Source organism: Vombatus ursinus, unplaced genomic scaffold (assembly GCF_900497805.2).
Source record: "Vombatus ursinus unplaced genomic scaffold, bare-nosed wombat genome assembly UNPS02014778.1, whole genome shotgun sequence".
Classification (NCBI taxonomy): domain Eukaryota; kingdom Metazoa; phylum Chordata; class Mammalia; order Diprotodontia; family Vombatidae; genus Vombatus; species Vombatus ursinus.
Window position 1 is genome coordinate 44,638,483 of NW_020954556.1, and position 25,052 is coordinate 44,663,534.

A 25,052-nucleotide genomic window follows, 5' to 3' on the forward strand; every position below is an offset into this window, starting at 1 on the left:
AGATAGATAGATAGATAGATAGATAGATAGATAGATAGATAGATAGAGGTATATAATTTTTCCATTGAACAAAATTTGAGACAGGTTATCCCACAGAAGAATGATTAGAGTTGTTGTAATTAAATCCAGTAGGAAGAACTAGAAACAATGAGCGCAAATTTCAATGGACAGATTTATGATTCGACATAAAGTAAAAGTTTCTAACAGAACTATCAGCAAATGGAAAGAACTGTTTTCTGGGGCTATGAGTTCTCCCTCACTAGAGGTCTTTAAGCAAAACCTGACTATTCTTTAGGTATCTTGTAAAGGAGATCCTCCTTTCTCCTCATACAGAGGACATTCTCCTTTGGCATTTCTCTGATTTTTCCATCATGCCACAGGAAGCTCATTGTTGGGATAAGCTCATCATCTTTCCTTGGGACTCCATCTCCTCATTACCCTCTGTCTCTCCGATTTGAGGGTGGGATCATGAATTCCATTTAATACCATTTAAGGAGAGAAACCAGCTCAGATACCTCTCATTTCTCATCTAGGGGCACTACTTTGGAACTTTTCTGACCTTACCACACCCCTAAATTTGGTCCCTTCTCCTCCATATTCCTACTTTTCAGCTTCCTTTTGTTTTATTTTCCCCAATTACATCATAAACTCCTCGAGAGCAGGGACTTTCTCTTTTTGTATTTTTATCCTCAGTGCTTCATACGATGCCTGGTGCATAGTAGGTGCTTAACCAATGTTTATTGGCTATTGAAGTGTTTATAGACTAGACTTGTTCAACTATGGCTTGAACTAGGTAATTCTGAGGTCTCTTCCAGTCCTGTGATAACCTATGTGAAGAACGTTGGGTTACATAGCTTTACTCGTGACAGACCTATAACAAATTATGAGGCGAGTAAGGGATATTTGGGGCACTTCAACTGACCAGGAAGAGATTTATCAAGCCCATGGTGCTACTGGGCACTACAGGGGGTACAGAGAAATAAACAACATGATCCTGGACTTTGTCATGTTTAATACATCATAGATCAAGGGCTGGAAGGGACCTCGGGGGTCATCTAGCCCATACCACCTCTCTACACATAAGGAAATTAATTATCCAAGTTCAGCTAGGAAATAAAATTTAGCAAGACATCTCTCTCTCTCTCTCTCTCCCTTTCTCTCTCTCTCTCTCTCTCTCCCTCTCTCTCTCCCTCCCTCCCTCCCTCTCTCTCTCTCTTTCTCTCTCTCACACACACACACCACACACACACACACGCACACACACACACACACACACACTTATAAAAAGTTAAATACCACTCATTATTACCATGACTAAGTGCCAAACAAGTAGTAATGCAATTAGTTCTGGTATGCATTAACCAGGTCAAGATAGTGTTTCTCAAGTTGTCTGAGGGTCAGTGGAGTAGAATGGATGTATCCCATGAAAGCTTGGTCAGAAGTAGACTCCTGATATTTACCTAGTCTAACTTCTGTTATGTCCACGAAATATGGGTTTTTGCTATACCTACACGTAACAGAGCTTTGTTTAATTTTGTTTTCTTCTTTCCTAACTCACATGTAACAATCCCATGGGGGATGGGAGTATAGTGATGACTTAAGGCAAAGATGGGTATGAGGCCCACAAGTGAGGCCTAGTCCAGATTAAAATGCAAATGGGAAATATTTGATGAAATAAAAATACAATAAAAATAGATAATATTAATATGTAGTTATCTAAGTTAACATGAAACCCACCAGGATCCTTATATATGGATTAGTGGCCCTAGATTCTATCTGAGTTTGATACCACTACCTTAAGGCAGTGGTATCTGAATTGCTTTTAACTGCTTTGAGACGAACACAACAAACCCCCACTCATCAGGCTGTTACTTGACTCATTTCCATGTTAATTCTCTCAAATATGGTTCAAAAGTAATTAAAAAGCATCTGCTCATAAGCCACCACAAATATAGAACTTCATCAATTGATTAGTTCCAAAACTTATCCCTGGTTTATAAAAACCCATAAATTTTCTGTACTCTCTCAATCCCAAACACTGGGTTCATAGGCACAAACATCAATGCAGTTACTGTAATATCAGATCCAATAGCCCCTCCCACAGATCCCACTGATACTCTCATTGTATCTTTAAAAACCCTTGGAATCTTGAGGAGTGACAATTTTTAATGGCCATTACTCAGGGAGTAATTGGGAATATATGAATTTTAACTCTGTTCTATAAGGTCTGTGAGAAGACTGAGAATTTGAACAATCATCTGTTAAGAGACTGAGTTTTAACTATTATCTAAAAAGGGATTGAGAGACTTTTATTCTATGAAGAGTATGTGAGGAGAATGGACATTAAACTGAAATTCTAGAGATATCATTAAGACTAAAGAGAAAAGTATGAGGTATAGAAAAAAAGGACAAATAGAACTTTTTTCCTGAGAGAACTCTCCTAAAGTTAATTTTGCAAAAGAGCTTTATAAAGAGAATCTCTGAAAGACTTTGAGAGACATTTATCCTGTGAGCTGAATGGAATAACTGTTCTAAAAGTAATAACAATTTGAAACTGGCAGTGACAACTCAGGTTGTGACCTTTTTCACAACTGAAACATCGCAAATAATTGTTTATGTCTATTTTATTATTTGTTACAGTGCTAATAAATTGTTCAGCCAGTAACTTTGATGTTTATTTAAATCTAGAAGATTGAAAGATTTTTATAGAGAGGGATAGAGAAATGTGCAGTGACTTATGGGAAAAGAAGTTCCTCCAATTTATTGAGTAAATGCACATAATAAGCTTGGGATGGTAACTCAGAGCTGATTGAATAATGAGAAAAAGAAGTTTAAGTTTCAGTAATCTATAAGAATACATTCAAATACACTTCTGAATTACCTTAGAATTTGGAATGGTGAGAATTAATATGATAATGAGTCAAGTAGTAGACTAAGGGGTAATTCCTCTATGTAGGCTATGCATAAAGTGGTCAAGCTTAAAATCCTACTATATGAGCTGTCATTTATTAACGAATTAATTAACTCATAAAGGAAAGAAATTAATTAACCTTTCAATAATGTATGGACTCTGAGAAAGTTAATAAGAAGAGTCACCTCTGAGAGAAATGATTATTTCTTCACATATTAATAATCAATTATTGAATTACATTGAACTGAAGGGCATTGTTGATGGATAAGATTACCCAAACTCTTGGGTACATGCTTTTTGATCCTGGGACAGAACATCCCACCCAACTAGAGAACTTTACAAAGGATTTAATCCAAGATGAATTCGAGCCCATTTTGTTCCATTCAGCCAGGTCTGAACAGAGGTGGCCCTCCTTTTGTGTAGATTTCCCTACCTGGGCAGGAGTAATTTGGTTAAGAGGTGAGTCTCCTTGTCCAAGATTGAGTGATCCCTTGCCATGTCCCTCAGTCCCTTATTAGAATAGATCCACCTTTCATTATAATAGTCATTCTTCTCATTGATTATTAACCAATCAGAGTTCATTGCCCGCCTCAGGAACACCCTCTCTTCCAAAGGCATATAAGTGTTGAGTGGGTTCCATGAGTGGTCTTTAGCATTCGAAAGTGTCACTGACCCCTTTTATTAATTATACGCTAGCTTGATTAATAAAGGGATTAATTACCCAGAAACTATGTCTTTCAAACCTTCTTTACATCACTCTTCAAAACATCAGCTACAAATGTTGATTTCTCCATAACCAAAGGAACCACAGACCAACAACAATTCCGTTTTCTCAGGGCAGCAGTTAAAATTTCTTCACAAAAACTCTTCTATAGAGAAAGCTTTCTTGAAATAAAGAGAGTTAAACGCAATCAGCAACTAACATTTATTAAGCACCTACTATGTAATAGGTATTGTGCTAAGTTCTGGGGATACAAAGAAAGGTAAAAAAAAAAGTTTATGCTCTCTCAAGAAATTCACAGTCTGTTGGAGGAGACAACATGCAGTGAACTATGTGAACAAAAAAGATATAGTCAGAATTAATTCAAAATAATCAACAATGAGAAGGCACTGGAATTAATGGCAATAAGGAAAGGCTTCCTGAAGAAGGCAAGATTTTAGTGGGGACTTGAAGGATGCCAGGTAAATCAGCACTGAGATGAGAAGGGAGAGTATGCTAGGCAGAGGGGACAGTCAGTGAAAGATCCCAAAGTCATGAGATGGAATATCTTATTCAAAGAGCAGCAATCAGTGTCACTATATCAGAGAGTATTGGGGTGGAGGTGGGAATAGATAAGGTATAAGAAGACAAAGAGTCCTCCAGAGATAACAGTTAACTCACTCAATTAATGTCTCACAAGGTGACAACTAGTTAACTATTCAAGTCTTTTCAGGAAAAACGCTCCTGATTCTTTCTGTCTACATCATACAGTCTTTCTAGCCACAGCAGTTAACTCTTTCCAGATAAAAAAAATGAACTACTTTCCCATAAGATTCTGTTTTACTTCTCTTAAATACATAATGACAATATCCAAATTGTTTTTTGTCTGTGTAAACTGGGATTACATATATAAACTACGTTCTGGGCAAAAATATTTCTTGGCAAAGAAATGTCCACAATTTTCCCCTATATCTTTTTGATATGAAGTTGAAAGCTTAATATATGGGATAAATGTACAGAATAGTAGGAGTTAGGGCCAAGTTGGCAGGATTCTGTACCCTTACCCTAATATCTTCAGGCCCTGAAGGATAGCAGTACCCATTGATAATGAGAAAGTTGAGCATAAGAGATGGTTTGGCAAAGAATGTACCACTTACTGATGCATCTCCATCTTCTGGTCCATCATGACCCTTTATGTCAAAACTGTATACAGTCACTCATTGATTTTCTTGTATTTCAGGAACATGTCCCCCTCCACTCAAGTTAAAAACCCAGCACTTCATTCTATGGAATTTTCTACTTCATCTGGACCCTTCGTTACAGATTTAAAATGGAAAACCTAATTTTGGCATACCTCAAATCTATTCTAATATTTACAATTTTTCTGGCTGGTATTCCTGATTATCAAGACCAATATCCTAAAACCACAAAAAAAAAAAAAAAACAAACATTAGCTGTCAATAGTTAGGCTACCCTGTCTCATTTGTTCTTTTTCCTTTTCTCTCCCTCTCTAGGTTAATATCAAATACTGGTATTAAGCATTTGCCTGCTGTTTATAAGATTCAATCTCTCCAAAAGGTTTTACTGTAAGTTTCTTTTTTTTAATTAAATTGTTTCCAACAGTTTACGCAGTAGCTGTTTTTACCCAGCAGTCATTGGGCCTGGTAATTTGCATAGTCATTCTGGGCCACCCCTTAATCACATAGTCCTGCACTGTGTTGGTGTGTAGAGGTAAAGGGAGGGAGCAATACACTTGTGTTTCACAGGAAGTCCAGTTATTCCCTGTTGGTAGCATTCAGCCTGTTATTCAGTAGGATGTTGTGATAAGGACTAGCCTCCAACAAGAGAGGGAAGTAGTTAGAGTTTGTGTTCCTGGGATTGGACATTTAGAGTTGGAAGGGACCTTAGGAGCCATCTAGACAAACATTCCTCCTTCCCTTTCTGAGCCTTCCACTATCTACCCCCCCCAAAAAAAACTCCCCCCAATATACCAGGTGTTTTGGACTAGTTGTCCTAAACTAGAGAAAACTTTCAAAAAAATCTTTAAGGTGTTGGGGATTTCCTATGTTTTTCCTACAACCTACCTTTCCATACAAAAAGAGAATCAGGAAGTTGGCAACCCTTTAGTCTTTGAACTCTTGCTAACTCTCTAGTCAAGGGTTGCCAGGAACTGATTAATTCTATCAAGTAGGGATATTAAGAGTTTAGTGAGTTTGCCTCTTGAAATAAATTCACATTTGAAAAGAGGAGCCTGGACAGGGTAATGCTTACCACCACATCACCATGACCCCAAATCTGAGGGCTTCAGTAAATTATAACAAGGTGATATGGGATGAGAAAAACCGACAGTTAATTTTTAGACGTCATGAAGAGAAACATAGCTTCCAGGGATAAGGCCGTGATACTCCTGTTGCTCTCTGGCCTGGTAGATAACATTAGGAGGGGCACTTTATTTTAAGAAGTTCATTGATACATTGGAGAAGGTCCAAAGGTGTTATGGTCAAAAGAACTGGACAAGTTTATCCTGTAGAAGAGAAGATTGAGGGTGCGGTGGACATGCTGGTTGTGTTTCAGTGTTTTAAGGGTTATCAAAGAAAAGAGAGATTAAACTTGGTGGCTTGGCCCCAGAAAGCAGAACTGGGAGACATAAGTAAAAGTTGCAAAGAAGCAAATTGTGACTTGATATCAGAAAAACCTTCCTAACCATTAGAGCTGACCTTAAATGGGATGGGCTGCTTCAGGGAAAGTGATTTCCCTTCACTGGAGATCTTCAAGCAAAGAATACTTTTTGAGTAAGTTGTCAAAGTCATTTTTTTTTCTTCTGTATAGGGACAGCCACTGAGGAAATTCTGATTCTAATTCCATTAATTTCCAATCCATGAAGCACTTTGACAGGTTAGGGGAGAAGAATTGGAGGTTGGAGAAAGGCTTTGGGTAAAGATATTTTTCTTGTACTGCTTATATTGCATCATATAAGAAGCTAATTCATCTATTTATACAAAGCAATAACTTTGGTTATTGCCTTGAAGCAGAAACTAGAGTAAATAAATTAATAGTAAGGAGGCCAAGATAGCAAAATACAGGCAGCAACTTAGTTGAACTCTCCCATCGCTCTCCTCCAAACAACTAAAATATGTCTCAAGTCAAATCCAACAAAAGGTCAGGATGAGACATTTTGCCAGCCCAAAATAACTTAGAAGGTCTGTAGGAGGGGTCTGGGATGCCAGAGTCAATGATGGCCTGGTAATACCAGCAGCAGGCCTAAAAGGTATTTGTAACAGTGGCAGCAGCAGCTCTAGGAGCTCTCAGCCTAAAGATGGTGAGGGGTTGGACAACTGGTCAGAAAGAGTTTGTAGGGGACCCTTTGCTGGCACTGGGTAGAGGACCCTGTTATATTCCTCATATGCAGTTCTGGGTTACAGTACCAGGTTGAAGAAGAGCATTAAACTTAGTGACCAAGTGACGACAGGGGAACAGAAGCCCTAGTCACAGTTCCAAGGCAGAAAGGATCACTAGTGCTTTCAACTACAGCAGAATAGCAGGCCTGGTCACAGCTCCAGGGCCAAGAGGAGCAGTAGCACTTGCAGCTACAGGAGAGCAAGGTCCCTTCCTGTGTAAAGACCAGAGCACAGGCCAGGAACACAGACCCCCTGACCTACTTGAGAAAACAGCAGCATCAAAAAGCCTGGAGCTTGGGACAGTGTCCCTTAGTCCAGCTTTAAGAAAAAAGTTTAAAGTCAAGAAATAGAATAGAAGAATGAGCAAACAACAACAACAAAACCTTTACCATAAAAAGCTACTATGGTGACAGAAAAGATCATGACATGAACTCAATAGAAGACATCATTGTCAAAACAGCTACAAGCAAAGCCACAAAGCAAAGGATGTGAATTGGACACAAGTCAAATAAGAATTCCTAGAATAGTTCAAAAAAGATTTTAAAAATCAAATAAGAAGAAAAATTGGAGTAAAAAGGAAAGTGATGCAAGAAAACTATGAAAAGAGAGTCAACAACTTGGGGAAACAAGCATAAAAAAAATAGAAGAAATAAAGCCTTAAAAAATAAATATAAAATTGGCCTAATTGTAAAAGAGGCACAGAAATTTGCTGAAGACAACTCTAAAAAGCAGAATTGTCCAAGTGGGAAAAGAGATATTTAAAGTCACTGAATAAAATAATTCCTTTCAACTTAGGATTGGGCAAGTAGAAGCTAATGACTCCCTGAGACATCAAAAAACAATAAAACAAAGTTGAAAGAATGAAAAAAATAGAATAAAATATGAAATATCTGAAAAATACAATCTAGAAAATAGATCAAGGAGGAGAGATGATTTAAGAATTATTGGACTACCTAAAAGCCATGACCAAGGAAAGAACCTAGACACTATATTTCAAGAAATTATCAAGGAAAACTGCCCTCATATCCTAGGGCCAGAGAGTTAAATGGAAACTGAAAGAATCCACCAATTACCTCCTGAAAGAGATCCCAAAATAAAAACCCTCAGCAATATTATAGCCAAATTCCAGAGCTCCCATTTCAAGGAGAAAATATTGCAAGCAGCCAGGAAGAAATAATTCAAATATCATGAGGTCACAGTCAGGATCACACAAGATTTAGCAGCTTCCACATTGAAGAAGTGGAGGGCTTGAAATATGATATTTCAAAAGGCAAAGGAACTAGAATTACAACCAAGAATAACCTACTCAGCAAAACTGAGTATAATCCTTCAGGGGGTAAAATGGATATTTAATGAAGTAGAGACTTTCAAGCATTCCTGATGAAAAGATAAGAGCTGAATGGAAAATTTGAAATTTAAACACAAGACTCCAGAGAAGCATAAAAAGGTAAACATGAAAGAGAAATCATAAGGGACTTAACATAGTTAAACTGTTTACATTCCTACATGGGAAGATGATACTTGTAACTCTTAAGAACTTTATTATGGCAGTTAGAAGGATTCTACATAGACAGAGACATATGAGTATAAATTGACTATGGTGGGATGATCTCAAAATAAAATTAAAGTGTGAGAGAGAAGGAAGCACTGGGAGAAAGAAGGAAGTAGAGAAAGAATTGGGAAAATCATCCAACATAAAAGAGGTAAGCAAGGAAGAGCTTTTCCAGTGGAGGGGGCAGGGATGTGGGCAATGTTTAAACCTTCCTCTTATCAGAATTGGTTCAAAAAGGGAATAACATTCACATTGGGTTGAGTATAGAAAAGTATAGAGTATAAAAACTATCTTACTCAACAGGTAAGTAGGAGAAGGGGATAAGTGGGTGAAGGAGAGGTCTGATAGAAGGGAGAGTAGATTAAGGGAGGCAATTAAGGGAGAGCAGATTAAGAGAGGTGGATTAAGTGGTCAGAAGCAAAACAGACTTTTGAAGAGGGACAGGGTAAAAAGAAATAGAGAAGGATAAATGGGGGATGTGAATAAGATGGAGAGAAATACACAGTAATCATAACTGGGAATGTAAATAGGATGAACTCACCCATAAAACAGAATTGGATAACAGAATGGATTAGAAACCAGAATCTAACAATATGTTGTTTACAAGAAACTCACTTGAAACAGAGGGACACACAAAGAGTAAATATAACAGTCTAGAATAGAACCTATTGTGCTTCAGGCTGAGATAATAAAAAAGGCAGGGGTAGTAATCATGATCTCAGACAAAGCAAAAGCAAAAATAGACTTAATTAAAAGAGACAATCTGGGAAATTGCATTTTGCTAAAAGGTACCATAGACAATATAGTAATATCAATAATAAACATAAATGCCCCAAATGGCATAGCATACAAATTCTTAAAAGAGACGTTAAATGGCTAACAGAAGGAAAAAGACAATAAAACTATACTAGTGGGGGACCCCAACTTTCCCTTCTCAGAACTAGATGCATCTGACTATAAAATAAATAAGAAAGAAGTTACAGAGATAAATAGAATTATAGAAAAGTTAGATATGATAGAACTCTGGAGAAAATTGATTGGGAATAGAAAGGAATGCCTTTTTCTTGCCTGTACACGGCACTTTCACAAAAATTTACCATGTATTAGGCATAAAAACTTAACAATCAAATATACAAGGGTAGAAATATCAAATTCACCGTTTTCAAACCATAACACAATAAAAAATGATATGCAATAAAGGGCCATGGAAACATAGATTAAAGATTATTTCAGAACTAAATAATCTAATCCTAAATAATCAGTGCATTAAAGAATAAATCATATAAATAATCAATAATTTCATTAAAGAGAATGGCAACAATGGCACAACATACAAAAATTTGTGGGATGCAGACAAAGCAGTACTTGGATGGAAATTTATATCTCCAAATGCTTACATCAATAAAATAGAGAATGAGCAGATCAATTAATTGGACATTTCAAAAAAAAACAGAAAAAGAACAAATTATAACCTCCAATTAAAAACCGAATTGGAAATTCTGACAATCAAAAGAGAGATTAATAAAATTAAAAGTAAGAAAGCCATTGACCTAATAAATAAAACTAGGAGCTGGTTTTATGGAAAAAATACAATAAATAAACAATTCAGTAATTTGATTTAAAAAAGGAGAAAACCAAATTACTGGTATCAAAAATAAAAAAAAAGTGAATGCATCACCAGTGAAGAAAAATTAAACCAATTATTAGGAACTATTTTGCCAAATTATATGCCAATAAATCTGACAATCTAAGTAAATGGATGAATATTTATAAAAATATAAATTATACAGATTAACAGAAGAGGAAATAGAAAACTTAAATAACCCTATCTTAGACAATGAAATTGAACAAGTCACAAATGAGCTCCCTAAGAAAAAATCCCCAGGATTAAATGGATTAACAAGTGAAGTCTACCAAACATTTAAAGATCAATGAATTCTAATACTAAATGAACTAATAGAAAAATAAACAAAAAAGGAGTCCTACCAAATTCCTTTAATGGCACAAATATGGTACTGATACCTAAATCAAGAAGAGCAAAAGTAGAGAAATAGACCTAATGAATTTTCCTAACGAATGTTGATGCAAATTTTTAAAATAAAATACTAGCAAGGAGATTATAGCAGTATGTCAAAAAGATCATACACTGTGACCAGCTAAGAATTATACCAGGAAGGCATAACTTGTTCAATATTAGGAAGACTATCAACAGAACTAACCAGATCAATAATAATAAACAATAAAAATCACATGATTATATCAATGGAGAAAAACCTTTTAACAAAATACAGCACTCGTTCCTATATTTAAAAAAAAGCACTAGAAAGCAAAGGAATAAGTGGAGCTTTTCTTAAAATGATAAGTAGTATCTAAAAGCAAGAGCAAGCATTATCTGTAATGAGGATAAACTAGAAGCTTTCAAAATAAGATCAGGATGAAGCAAGGATGTTTATTATAATGACTATTATTCAATATTGTACTACAAATGCTAGCTATAGTAATAAGAAAGAAAAAAGAAATTGAAGGAAAAAATAGGCGATTAGGAAACAGAACTATTACTATTTTCAATATGATGGTACATTTAGAGAAACCTAGAGAGTCAACTAAAAAGACAATTGAAACAATTAACAACTTTAGCAAAGCTGCAGGATAACAAATGAACCCACATTAATTATTAGCATTCATTCATATATATATACATATATAATACATGCATATATACTATATATAACCAACAAAACCCAGCAGCAAGAGATAAAAGAGAAATTCTGTTTAAAATAGTTGCAGACAATCTAAAATACTTGGGATTCTATCTGCCAAGACAAACCCAGGAACTTTATGAACACAATTATAAAACAGTTTTCACACAAGTAAAGATTGATCTATACAATATGGAGAAATATTAGTTGCTCATGGGTAATTGGAACCAGTATAATAAAAATGACAATTCTACCCAAATTAATTTACTTATTTAATGCCATACCAATCAAACTACCAAAAACTATTTTGTAAAACTAGAAAAAATAATAACAAAATTCATTTGGAAGAACTTTAAAATGTCAAGAATATAAAGGGAATTAATGAAAAAAAGAAAGAAAGAAGGCAGCCTAGCAGTACCAGATTTCAAACTATATTACAAAGCAGCAGTAATGAAAGTAATCTGGTACTGGCTAAGAAATAGAGTGGTAGATCAGTGGAATGTATTAGGTGCACAATGCATAGTAGTACATGACCATAGTAATCTAGTGTTTGATAAATGCAAAAAATCCAAGCTGTTGGGACAAGTACTCACTATTTGACAAATGCTACTGGGAAAACTGGAAAGCAGTTTGGTAGAAACTAGGTATAGACCAATGTCTCACACCATATTGTCAAAATGGGTACATGAATTAGACATAAAGAATATCATAAGCAAATGAGGGGAGCATGAAAAATTTTACCTGCCAGATCTATGGATAAGGGAAGAATTTACAACCAAACAAGAGATAGAGAGGATCATGGGAAATAAAATGGATAATTTTCATTACATTAAATTAAAAAGTTCTGTACAAACAACAACATTACAGCCAAGATTAGAAGAAAAGCAGAAAGTGGGGCGGGGAAAGGGAGTGTAGTTTATGGCAAGTTTCTCTGATAAAAGCCTCCTTTCTCAAATATATAGAGAACTGAGTCATTTTCCCATCGATAAATGGTCAAAGGAAAGGAACGGGCAGTTTTCAGAAGAAGAAAGCAAAGCTACCTATAGTCATATAAAAATCTAAAATCTATAAATTCTAAATAAGTTCTAAACCAATATTGATTAGAGAAATGCACATTAAAACAACTCTGAGATACCACCTCACACCCATCAGATTGGCTAATATGACAGAAAGGAAAATGCCAAATGTTGGAAGGGATATGGAAAAGTTGTAAGACTAATTCACTGCTGGTAGAGTTGTGATTTAATCCAACTGCTCTGGAAAGCAATTGAGAACTGAGCCCAAAGAACCATAAAACTGTGCATACCTTTTGACCCAGCAATACCACAATTAGGTCTGTATCCCAAAGAGATCAAAGAAAAAGAAAAAGTAACTATATGGACAAAAATATTTATAGCAGTTCCTTTTGTGGTAGCAAAACATTGGAAATTGAGGGGATGCCCATCAATTAGGGAAATAGCTGTACAAGTTGTGGTATATGATTGTGATGGAGTACTATCATAGGCTATAAGAAATGATGAACAAGGTGGTTTCAGAAAAACTTGAGAAGACTTACACGAACTGACACAAAGTGAAGTGAGCAGAACCAGGAAAACACTATACACAGTAACAGCCATATTGTACTATGATCAACTGTGAATGACTTAGCTACTCTGATCAATACAGTGTTCTAAGACAATTCCAAAGGACCTATGATGACTCAAGGTCAGTGTCAGAGGTCAGACCAAGGCAGCTAGAACAGGATCACTGTGTCAAAAGAAGCCAAAAGAAAGCCAGAAACTAGCAACTAAATGTCCCATGATTTGCCAGGCTTGGCCTGTTCCCTGGAAGAGAGTCTTTTTTTTTTTCAGCAGGCTCCTCTTCTAGCTTCTTAAAGGGCCAATGCTACCAAATGGCAGGATGCATAAGCACATTTGCCAAACTGCACAAAGACCAGCTGTGGAGATAGCAATGATAAACCCTTGTTTGCTAGAAAGAACTTTACATGGAGAAATCAGCTGAGAAAATCCTCAAATGGCAGTGATATGAGATAACTGCAAGTCCATGGATGGGGAGAAATGACCCTGCAGATAAATTGCAAGCTGTCATTTCCAAATGTTCAATTCATCCTCCTTTACTGCAGCCACATGATTAAAAAATGAGCTTGACCTCAGACCAAAACACTCAGAACCTTGTTTACCAGATTACCATGAGAAGGATAAATAACCTCTGTAGTCAAAAACATCTGATTTTTTTCCTTTTTCTTTTTAGAGACATTCAAGATAACATCAATATCCGAACAATTGAAAGAAATTCTTTTGCAGGACTAAGTTCTGAAAGTGTGATCCTGTAAGTTTTTTTTAAATCAAATATATCAACTCTATTTTAATACCACAGTTTCTCCTCAATAACAAATGCATCTTTCTGACTTGTAACTTTGGCATCCAGCCACTGAAATTATTTCCTTGCTCTATGTGTCTCCCTCATTTCCCATCTTTACATATCAGAATCACAACATGGAGTCATGTTAATAATTTATAATTCTGTGGCATAATTCAAGTATTTAAAATTGCTCTTTGAATGATGGTCTCCTGTGATGCAACATCTGTTGCAAAGACAGAATAACTCATGCATGCATAAAGCCAGTCATTGCAGGGAAAGATGTTCATGGTCTGGATAGGAAAAGTAAGTGAAAGGCTGGTCTGGAAAGATATGGCAGTGTGTTCTCACAATAACACAGGCCAGCTACTGTTGGACCTTGTTGTTGAGAACAAAAACGACTTCTTTTCATGGAACAATCATGTTTCTAATGAGCTGGCTCTGTTCTCTGAATTAGTTTTTGTTTAGTTTTTAAAATTCATTGTCTTTCCTACGGTGTTAATAACAAACCACCTTCTAATCCTCTATGCCAGGGGCCAGATTTGTAAATAACCTGCTCCTTATGGATCCCTAAGGGCCATGGAGCAGCTGCAAACTAAGCAGTCTCTGGAGTGTTTGGAATCCATGAAAGGAAGAGGCTCACCTAGGAGCTTAGTGAGGATATTTGGGAGAATGTTAAGGTTGTCTAAAAAAGTATGATCAGAGCCTGGACTTTGCAATTATACTAGTGAAGAAGCTCTTTTCTATCTCTGCTTTAAAACTCAAGGTTCTAGTGACTTTTAGAAAAAGAACAATAAAATAGAACAAGGGTGTAGATAGTAGATCTTAGCTTGGACTATTGCAGTAGCCTAAACGGTCTCTCTGTTTCCCAATTGCTGCCCTGTCTAATCCATTTCCCAAACTGACAGATTATTATTCAAAAGACACAGGACTAAATATATCCTCTAAAATCTTCAATGGTTCTCTATTACTTCTGGGATAAAATAAATACAACGTAGTCAGCCTAGCATTTAAATCCATCCACAATGTCTCTGGTCCAGCTTTTTATCCCTCCCCTTTCTTGCACTGTGTTCCAAACAAACTGACCTACTTACAGTTCCTTAAACTCCAGATTTCATCACACAATCATGCCTTTGAGCAGACAGTAAAGACCTGAGTTCAAATTTGTCCTCAGATACTCACTAGCTGTGTAACCCTGAGCGAACCACTGAAATGCTGTCTGCCTCAGTTTCCTCAACTTCCCATTCAAATACTTTTCTCTCTGCAATGCCAAGCTCAGGTACCACCTTTTCTACGGAGCCTTTCTGAGTCTACCCTCTCCCCTACCCTATTGAAAATAACCTCTCCATCCCACCCAAATCTTCATAGCACTTCAACAAGACTTCTCCTTTACTCACATCACATTTGACTTCCAGTTATCATTTACTTATGCACCTATCCTATCCCTCCTATTGGATTATAATTTGCTTGAAGGGGCCTGAATAAGTTTCCATCCTTGCATCCCTAAAACTTCTCCCTTTTCCTAAATGCCATTTGTTGTGTTATAGCCCTTTGACAAGGCCAGACTGGCCACAAATACAATCACAGTTGTTCTTCGTCCCAGCTTGAGAAGAGGAGAAACTAACAGGAGATAAGAACTAGAAGGAAGAAGTTGTTGTTTGTTTTTTTGTTTTTTTTCCTCCCTTACAGTGAGAGATCCTGTATGGAAAAAGGTGAAGATTATACCACAGAGTCCCAAGGAATGCTGACCTAAATGGCTTAAGTCCTCCTAGGAACAGTCTCTAGGGATTGGAAAAAGTATCCAGGGCATTTTCCTAGCAGATTGGTCTCACTTTCAGCCTACTGCCAGACTACTTCTATCCCTAAAAGATGTCATAAAGCAGCTTTTCCAGCAAGCAATCTCATCTTAGGTGAAGGCTGGTACCTTTAGAGAGCTACATCTCATTTAAAAAAAAAAACCTACTGGTATATTGTTGGGTCAATGACCGCCACATGGCAACAAAGAGTTGGTGTAGCCCACTGATTCAGAGTCTCCTGAGCCATAAAGTGCTCCCTGGTTGTAATTTTCTTAGGTCATGGGAGTATATTTTAGCAAGTTATTGCTTTTCTGCTCTAGTGGTTTGAAAGAGCTAATGACTAATTTACACTCTAGGGAATATCTGGCTCCCTTTGGATGGGCAAACTGGCTAATTTGCCAGAATGTCTCAAAAAGTAAGTTGCACCCTGCTTCTGATTTTTCTGTCTTTTACGAGGGGGTGAACAATACTGATGAACTCAATAATTTACTTTCAAAATATTCAAAGATTCTTTAAAAATCTTAGTTAACGAGATTCTTTTTAGGTTCAACTTACTTTTACCTTACTCATCAGGATCAAAGGATTATCAATTTAGAACTGGAAAGGGCCTTAATGGGTCATCTTATCTCTTTCATTTTATAGATTAAGAAATTGAAGACAAGGGAGGTGAAATGATTTGCCCAAGGTCACAGATGTAGTAAGTGGTAGGGTCAGAATTTGAACTCAATTCCTCTGATTCCAAATCTAATATCCTTTTCACTGCCCCCCGCAAGAACTCTAATGACCATAGTATAATTTAGATTAGGAATAGGCTTTGGAAATCTAGTCCAACCCCCTGATTTTACAGAGGAGAGAACTGAAGCCTAGAGAAAGGAAATGAGCAATAAGTAGCTCCCATTCCAATTCAGTTAGAAGCATGGTGATACAATGGAAATGCCTTGGGTTTAGTATGTAAGGACTTGGGTAGCAGTTCTCCCTTTGTCATAACCTAGGCCTCAATTTCCTCATCTTATGTGACATGGTATACTCTAGCTCTACTTTCACAGGGTCTAACCTATTTGATCTCCCTTTGTACCCTGAAGGGGTTGGGGAATTTTATTTTTCAATGGTTTGAGCCATCATCAGCCATGTTCCCCAACTATGGATTAGTACCCTAATTCCATTTGTGAGCTTAACCTCAGATAATTTTTACAAAGGAATATTTACTTCAAAGATATATTAATAATAGATATATATACATGTTCTCCAACACCTCATGGTCATAATCTTCCCCTACATATCCTCTTTCTCTGGGAGGAGGAATGGATTCTATTTGAACCCTAGTTCAGATCCTGCATAGCAGTGATCCTACCAAGTTCACATCCAAAGGTAAACTGCCATCTTCTTCTGGGTTGGATTCCCAAATTTCATTCCAAAGGTTTGCTCCTTGCTTCTCAGGGCATCTAGATTACTGGATTTCTGGACCCTTGTGTCTCATATTCCCAGTCTGAAACTCTACTCTCTGAAACAGAAAAGAATTGAGAAAAATCCAACAAAGTCTGTTTTTTTTGTTTTTCATTTTTGTTGTTTGTTTTTGGGTTGGGTTTTTTTTTGGGGGGGGGGTGACACATATAGCCTGAGGAAAGGAAGATCTCATGGCTCTTCCTCTTAACTGATGGGTCTTACCAGACCCTGTGAATGAAGGTGCAAGAGAAACTTGACCAATGCTGCCTCAGGGCCTTTTGAAGGCCACAGTTCTCCTCCCAACATGGTAGACTACCTGGAACCAGTTACAGAATGTCCAAGCATGCTTCAGTCAACACAACTTTCTCGTAAACAGCTCCCTAAAGTCCTCCATGTGAAGATACCATCTTAGGAAGCTAGTGGTGGCTGCACATGGATCAGACCCTCATTACATGTAAAAGGAGAGGGATGGACTAGAAGTTCTATAAGGTCCCATTTAGCATTGAATCTGTAATTGTTTCTACCACAGCACGCGATCTCTCTTAATTGGCCCAGAAGAGAAATTCCCTTGATTTTCAGCATTTCTTTTTCTTTCCTTTTTTACAGGGGGGGAGGGGGAGGCAATTGGGATTGAGTGGGATTAAACCCAGGGGTACATTGATTTTCAGCATTTCTGACTGCTCAGAGTAGCCCAGGTAGAAGGCAGCATCTTGAAAACAAATGAGCTTCTTGAGGGTCATCCTTTAGACAAGTTTGATTTTTTATTGATCAGTAAAGCATGATTGAGAGAAGGAATTGATGATTAGGCAAGGGGAACAGAGTTGAGACAAAGAAGATATTTAGGTTAATATATGTCCTGATATTTCCAGCTCTTTTTCACATCAGCCTAGATGCAGAGAGGTATGGTAAAGGTGGCCCATATACCCTTAGTCACCCTTGCCTCCAAAACTCAGGCTCATCTTGTTAGCACAGTCAAATCTTCCTACCTCTCCTCATCCTCGCCCCCCCCAAACACCCATCCCTCACTTCACCCTATTCTGTAATAGGCTTAACTCAGAGTCTCTCCCCCAGACTCCAAAAAGCAGGTCACTGGGACAGGACCTTTGGCTAAGGACTGGGGGATAAAGAAGAATGGGGGGGGGGGACTTGCAGCTTGTCTGACAGTTTAATTAAATTATTCCTTCTTTTCCCCACAGATAGATCTATTGCCTGGCTTTATTATGGGTGAGAGGAATGAGGCAAAGAGGGAAAATAGAAGCAAAATAATTTTTCATCATCTCCTCAATGCTCTAAGTCAATAGCTATGTGATGTAAGCACCACAGGACTGACAAGGATGTCTCTCAGCACCTCACATGGCAGGCACACCCTCTGCATGTATAATACAATAGAGGCAGAACAACAGTACCCACCACCTTACAAATGCCATCTGCTCTTGCAACGCTGCTGCACCTGAGGGCATCTTTTTATTTATGCCTCTAATTGCAGCCGTCTGATCTTGCCCCTGATGCTTCCAAGTCTGAAGCCTCTGTCTCACTTGAAAGGACTGCGAATAGGAAGAATCTCATTATTGGTTTTTAAATGCTTACTTTATTGCAGATGGCTGAATAAGAATGGGATTCAAGAGATACAGAACCAGGCATTCAATGGAACCCAACTGGATGAGCTGTGAGTAGGCTTACCTGGTCTTCCAGATCACTTAGAGGGAAACGATTCTTCAGGCAATGCTATTTATTGATATTCATGTGATCTGTTTTTTTCTCGGCTCAACCCTCTGCAGGAACCTTAGTGATAATATTAACCTGGAAGATTTACCTAATGATATTTTCCAAGGAGCCAATGGACCAGTCATTCTGTAAGTAGCTATCCTTTCACCCTTGTTCATTAGTTCTGAGATGGAGAGTACCATGAAAGGTCAATGGTTACTGCACAGCAGAAAGTCTCTGAAAAGGCTTTTGGGCATAATTTGAGTCTGTCCCAAATCTTGCACAAGTCCTAAAGTACCATGTACATGTGTGTAATATGCATATCTATGTGTATATTACAAACATACATATGTGTGGTAGATACGTGATATATACATACATGTGTATGTATACACACACACACAGAGTTGTTTTTCAGTCATGTCCAACTATTTGTGACCCCATTTGGAGTTTTCTTGGCAAAGATACTGGAGCGGTTTGCCATTTCCTTCTCCAGATCATTTTACAAATGAGGAAACTAAGGCAAACAGGATTAAGTGACTTGCCCAGGGTCACTTAGCTAGTAAGTGTCTATAGCCAGATTCAAACTCAGGAAGAGGAGTTTTCCTGTCTCCACGTCCAGCACTCTATCTGCCGAGCCACCTACCTGCCCATATACATATATAGCACTTATATATAAACATATATAGCATATAGACATACATATATGTGTGTGTAATAGCATACACGTATACATACAAACAGTGCATAATACAGACATACATGTACAATATTTATACACACATATATGTGTGTATAAAAACATAGGTATATACATATGTATATAGATGTAGATACACACACATACACATACTATTACCTTTGGCAACTAGATGATGTTGCAGATGGAAGACTGGACCTGGAGTCAGAAAGATTGAGCTCAAATCCTGCCTCAGATACTAGCTGTGTGACCAGAAAAAATTACTTCACCTCTGTCTGCCTTTGCATCCTCATCTATAAAATGTAGATAATAATAACACCTACTCTCAGGGTTGTCATAAGAATCAAATGAGATAATAGTTACAAAAACATCACATGAATGCTAGTTGTCGTTGCTGTTGCTTGTCTTTCATCCTCAAAAAGGACCAGGACATCAGAAAGGTGATTTGCAAGTGAATTGGATTTAAGTGAGGCAGGGCTGTGCAAAGTCACCAGCCTCACTCTTTCCTCTGAAGCCATCTGGGTCCCAGATACAGATCAGGAAAACTGGAGATAGTTCTGGATACAGTGGGAGACCTGGGCCTTTTTTAAGTTAAGGTCTTTCCCAGGTCTCATTCTGATTGAGGCAGCATCCATTCAGTGATTAAAGTTGGGTAAGAAATGAGGCAAAAAATGTCCTCTTTTACCTAGTTTAAAAAAATCAGTCTGGGAGGGGAAGACCCTCAGGGTTTCTAGCCAAAACAGAAATAATTGTTATTTACACTCACTCTGAGCCATCAGGGCCCAAATAATGACCAAGTGAGGCTTGGGCTAGGACCTGTTATTGGCCAATCAATGAAAGCCAGAGTGATCTGGGTTTAAGACATGGGCCTTAAGAAAGAAATCTAGCTAGTAAATCCCAATATATCTTGCAAGGTTTCAGTGATCAAAATTTACATTCCTTTGGGCAGAGCACCCTCAGGTAAGGGCATGATATCTTATGTGGGCAGAGAGAAAGGAGGAAGGGAGAAAAGGAAAAGAAAGGAAAGAAGGAAGGAGGGAAAAGCTATTATTGCTATTATTATTACAGATAACCACTCTACAAAAAGAGACTGATTGCTGCTCTCCATCCACATACCTGACTTTGACCAACCTTGAAACTCCACCTACTCCCTCTAATTACCTAACCCACAAATGCACTGATCCTCATATGGATCCTCATATCTATCAAACAGAGACCAAATTTCTTGGCCTGCCTTTCAAGGTCCTCCACAGATGGACCCCCACCACGACCTTACACCCATTCCCTTGTTGGCCTACATATACGCTATATCACAACCAACTATTCATCAGCGCTTCAACATGTATTGCATAGTCCCGCTTCCGCGCCTCTGGTCACGCTTAGCCTCTCACCTGAAATGCTCACTTTTCTTCTCTTCACTTATCCAAGCACTGCCCTTCCTTTGTTTTTTTGACAACCAGATCAAGCTCTACCTTCTCCATGAGGCCTTTATTGAATACCAGGTTCATAGTATTTAATAAATGTTTGTTAATTGATTAATTGACGGATTGACCGTGATCCTCAGTGATCACTTTCTCCTCTCAATTCCTATAACAAGTCTTATCCTCACTACTCAATTTTATCACATTAAATGGAAGGAGAATACACTTAGTGTAGAGTGCTGGCGTTTGAGTCAGGAGACAATTTCAGACCCTGCCTCTGATACTCACTGGTTCTGTGATCATGGGCAAGTAAGGGAACCTCTCATATAGCCAGCTTCCCAATCTGTAAAATGAGAATAATAAAAACTGTACCACCTACTTCACTAGGTAATTAGGACAATGTTTTGCAAACCTTAAAGTGCTACTATATAAATATGTAATATTATGGATAAAGTACAGGCCCTGGAGTCAGGAGCACCTGAGTTCAAATCTGGTCTTAGACCACACACTTGACACTTCCTAGCTGTGTGACCCTGGGCAAGCCACTTAAACCCCATTGCCTCACATATATATATATATATATATATATATACACACACACATATATATATATGTATGTATATATGAATTATTGTCATGCTTACAGCATGTCTTACCAACTTGGATATAATCACTTCAAAAGAATGGGTGGTATTTTGTACTCATGTCCCTCTATTGCCTAGCTTAGTGCCCTGTGCCTACTAGCTATTCAATAAATTTTTGTTAATCATGATGGTGCAAATACCATAGCCCATCTGCAGAAACATACCCTTTAGGAGGAACGTAGGTATATCTATTTAAAGGTAGAAGGATCACCTTAAAAGTTCAAAGGCCTTTCCTTCAAGGGCCAATTTCAGTCTCACCTTTTCTATGTAGCCCTTCTTGAATGCCTGGCACAGAGTAGTTAATAATAACAATAATAATAATGATGACGGTGATGATATAGAGCATTTATTTATACTTTAAGGTTTGCACAGTACTTTCAGTCAGTCAGCTAGCATTTATTAAACATAAAACTGTGTGCACATTTACTATGTGCTAGGCACTGTGCTAAGTGCTATGGATACATAAAAATGTAAAGACAAAAACAAAAACTACTACTCTCAAGGAAACAACATGCAAACTACTATGTACAAACATGATATATACAGAATAATTTAGGAGTCGTCTTAGAGGCAAGGCACTTTGATTAAGGAGCAGTAGGCATAGCTTCTGCCAGAATGAGATTTAAGGGAAGCCAGGGAAGCTAGGAGGCAGGGATGAAGAGGGTGAACATTCCAGGCATGGGGAACAGCTGCTGGAAATGCTCAGAGTGAGAGGAACAGGAAGGAGGCTCATTTGATCCTCACAACAGCGCTGTGAGTAGGTGCTATTATGATCCTCACTTTACATAGTAGGTATCAGATGGAGGCTGAGAGAAGTTGTTTGAGGTGGGATTTGAACTCAAATCTTTCTAATTCCAAGTCCAGCACTCTATCCGCGCTGCCACTTAGGTAGGTTAGTGATTAATAAATTCTTATTAATGGATTCATTGATCTAGACTTCAATGATCACTTTCTCCTCTGAACTGCTCTAAGAAGTATATCTATACTCCTCAAATTGAAACGGAAGTCGAGTGTCATAGTGTAGAATGTATTGGACATGGAGTGTGCTTTGAACTAAGCAAAATAAACAAGACAATTAATCCATTAGAAATCACTTACAAGGCAGTCAGACTTCAAGAGCTTATCCTTCATGACTTTCAAAGACAGAAAAAGGCAGCTTATTTTGTTCCTATTAAAGGAGCAGCCTGTTAATTCTGTGTAACTCAGATCAGAGTTGACCATGGTCCTAATGGCTCTGAATAGCCTTCTTTCCCAATAAGAAGCAGCTGCGGGTGTTGGGGAGGGAAGGATGTTAGAGGGCTTTGCAGAAGAGTTCAACCAGACATTCAACTGCATTTTAACTTACAAAAGGGAATGTGGTTTAATCTGAGATACCAGATATTCCACCTAAAGATGGTAAGGGGAGATGGGGACAGCAAGCCAAGGACCCTAGGACAGAATCATTCCTCCTAACATTTCCAAAGTGGGAGGTGGGACAAGGAAAGGCAAAGGAGAGTTAGAGAAAGGATTGTAACCAGAGATTCGGGCGTGGTAATCATCAAGCCATGGCAAGAAGAGGAGAAAGTTCCCAGTGGGTCTGCAAGAGGCTCCATTAAATACAACAAAGCCTCTCAGAATAATATTAGAGATTCAGACTTTTACAAAGGAGTTAAAATGCTCATTCCCCAGAAAGATATTTTATTAGACCTCATCACCTATGTATATATATCTTAATGTGAATGAGACAATTCAATTCAACAACCATTTCTTCAAGTACCTACAATATGCAAGGCACTATACTAGATACTAGAGACACAACGAAAAAAAAAACAGCCCCTGCCCTCAAAGAACTTACATTCATCTGGGAAATACAACATGTGAACAAACATGTATAGTACAAAGAAAATTGAGGAGGAAGAAAATACTAACAGCAATGATCAGGGAAGACATTACAGGGGAGATGCCATTTGAGTTGAGAATTGAAAGAAGATAAAGATTTCTGAAAGGCAAAGATGAGAAGTACTTGCTATGCGCCAGGCACTGGACTAAGTATTTTAAAATTACTATCTCATTCGATACTTATAACAACCCTGGGAGATACATACCCTCATTTTACAGATGAGCAAACTGAGGCAAACAGAAGTTATATTACTTGCTAGGCTCACAGGACAGCTTATGTGACTACAGAGGTGAAAATGTAATATCAAACATGGGAAATAGCTAGTAGTCCAATTTGGCTGGAACATAAAGTTCATGAGAGGGAAAATAGGGTTAGGCTTAGGGTTAAAGTTAGGATTATGGTCAAGACTGTGAAGGGGAAAAAGGAGTAGGTAGGAGGCTGGTTGGGGATTGGGGAAAGGGTAATATGAAAATTCCAGCCAACAAGTTTCCATTTTATCCTGCAGGCAATGGAGAGCCACTGAACAGTACTGAACAGGGGAGCAATATGGTCATGGTCAGATCTGTGCCTTAGGAAGATGAGAGAAGAGGGCACTATGCCAGGCACTGTGTCAAGCACTTTACAAATATTATCTTATCTGACTTCATTCGAGTCTCACAATAACCCTATGAGATAGCTACTATTATTAGCATCATTTTACAATTGAAAAAACCTGAGGCATTTAGACATTAAATGATTTATCCAGAGTCACACACCTAGTTAAGTGTCTGAGGCTGGTTTTGAACTCATTGTTATGCTATTGTTATTGCTACTATATTATTATTATCTTTTATGTTTGGGGGATAACTAGGTGGCATAGTGGATAAAGCACCAGGCTGGGGTCAGAAAGACCTGAGTCCAAATTCAATCTCAGACACTTACTAGCTAGTACGACCCTAGTAAGTCACTTAACCTCTGTTTGCTCCAGTTTGCTCATATGTAAAATGGGGATGATAATAATCGCACCTACCTCCCAGGATTGTCATAAGGATCAAATGAGACAATAATTTTAAAGTGCTTAGTCCAGCACCACACATAGCAAGTGCTATATAAATGTTAGCTATTATTATTAAATGCCTACTTTATGCCAGACAATATGCTCAGTGATAGTGTTAAAAGTATAAGTAATAAGACAATCTCTAGTCACAAGGAGTTTATTTCTAATGAGGAAAGAGAGCAAGTACATATATCAATAGCAGCTAGGTGGCACAGTAGGTAGAGCACTGGGCCTGGAGTCAGAAAGACCAGAGTTCAAATCTGATCTCAGGCACTTAGCAATTGTGTGATCCTGGGCAAGTCATTTAATCCCTGCCTGCATAAAACTGGAGAAGGAAATGGCAAACCACTCCATCTTTGCCAAGAAAACCCCATGGACACTTGATCCATGGGGTCATGAAGAGTTGGACATGACTAAATGATTGAACAACAGCATAAATGTAAAGTGAATAAATACAGATATATACAAACTGAAGAGAGATAATAGGGCAATCACTTAAAGACATATCAAGGTAAAGTGAGGATATTTTTTTTAAAGTATGAGATAGACCTAAACAAGTTTGTATGCAGCAAGGAAAGAGGCAGTCAATAGGGACAGACTGAAGATGGGGGACAGATCAATAGATTAAGCAACTGGAGAGGTGGGAGAAGAGGGGATTGAGGGCATGAGTGTAAGAGTTGGCATTAGTAATTAGAAAGAACACATTCTTCACCAATAAGAGTAAAATAGGAGGTAAAGACAAGCTTTAGAGACATTTTGAAGTATGAAATGGAGGAAAAGGAATTCACCATCAACGGCCTTTGTTTTCTAA

At 37.8% G+C, this 25,052-nt stretch overlaps 1 protein-coding gene across 7 annotated transcripts in view; it reads left to right on the top strand.

Moving 5' to 3' along the window:
• LOC114045195 (follicle-stimulating hormone receptor) overlaps positions 1 to 25,052 on the top strand; it is a 270,986-nt gene that overhangs the window by 190,875 nt on the left and 55,059 nt on the right. For 4 of the 7 annotated variants that reach the window (XM_027865046.1, XM_027865040.1, XM_027865042.1 and 1 more), the window contains 4 exons: positions 5,126 to 5,197; positions 13,511 to 13,588; positions 18,455 to 18,523; positions 18,636 to 18,710. The exons of 1 other annotated variant lie outside the window; for it this stretch is intronic. In XM_027865046.1, the coding sequence (XP_027720847.1) occupies positions 5,126 to 5,197; positions 13,511 to 13,588; positions 18,455 to 18,523; positions 18,636 to 18,710 (294 nt within the window). Of the gene's footprint in view, positions 1 to 5,125; positions 5,198 to 6,477; positions 6,546 to 13,510; positions 13,589 to 18,454; positions 18,524 to 18,635; positions 18,711 to 25,052 lie in introns of those variants that run through there. 2 more of the 7 variants (XM_027865045.1, XM_027865043.1) reach the window with 2 other exon arrangements.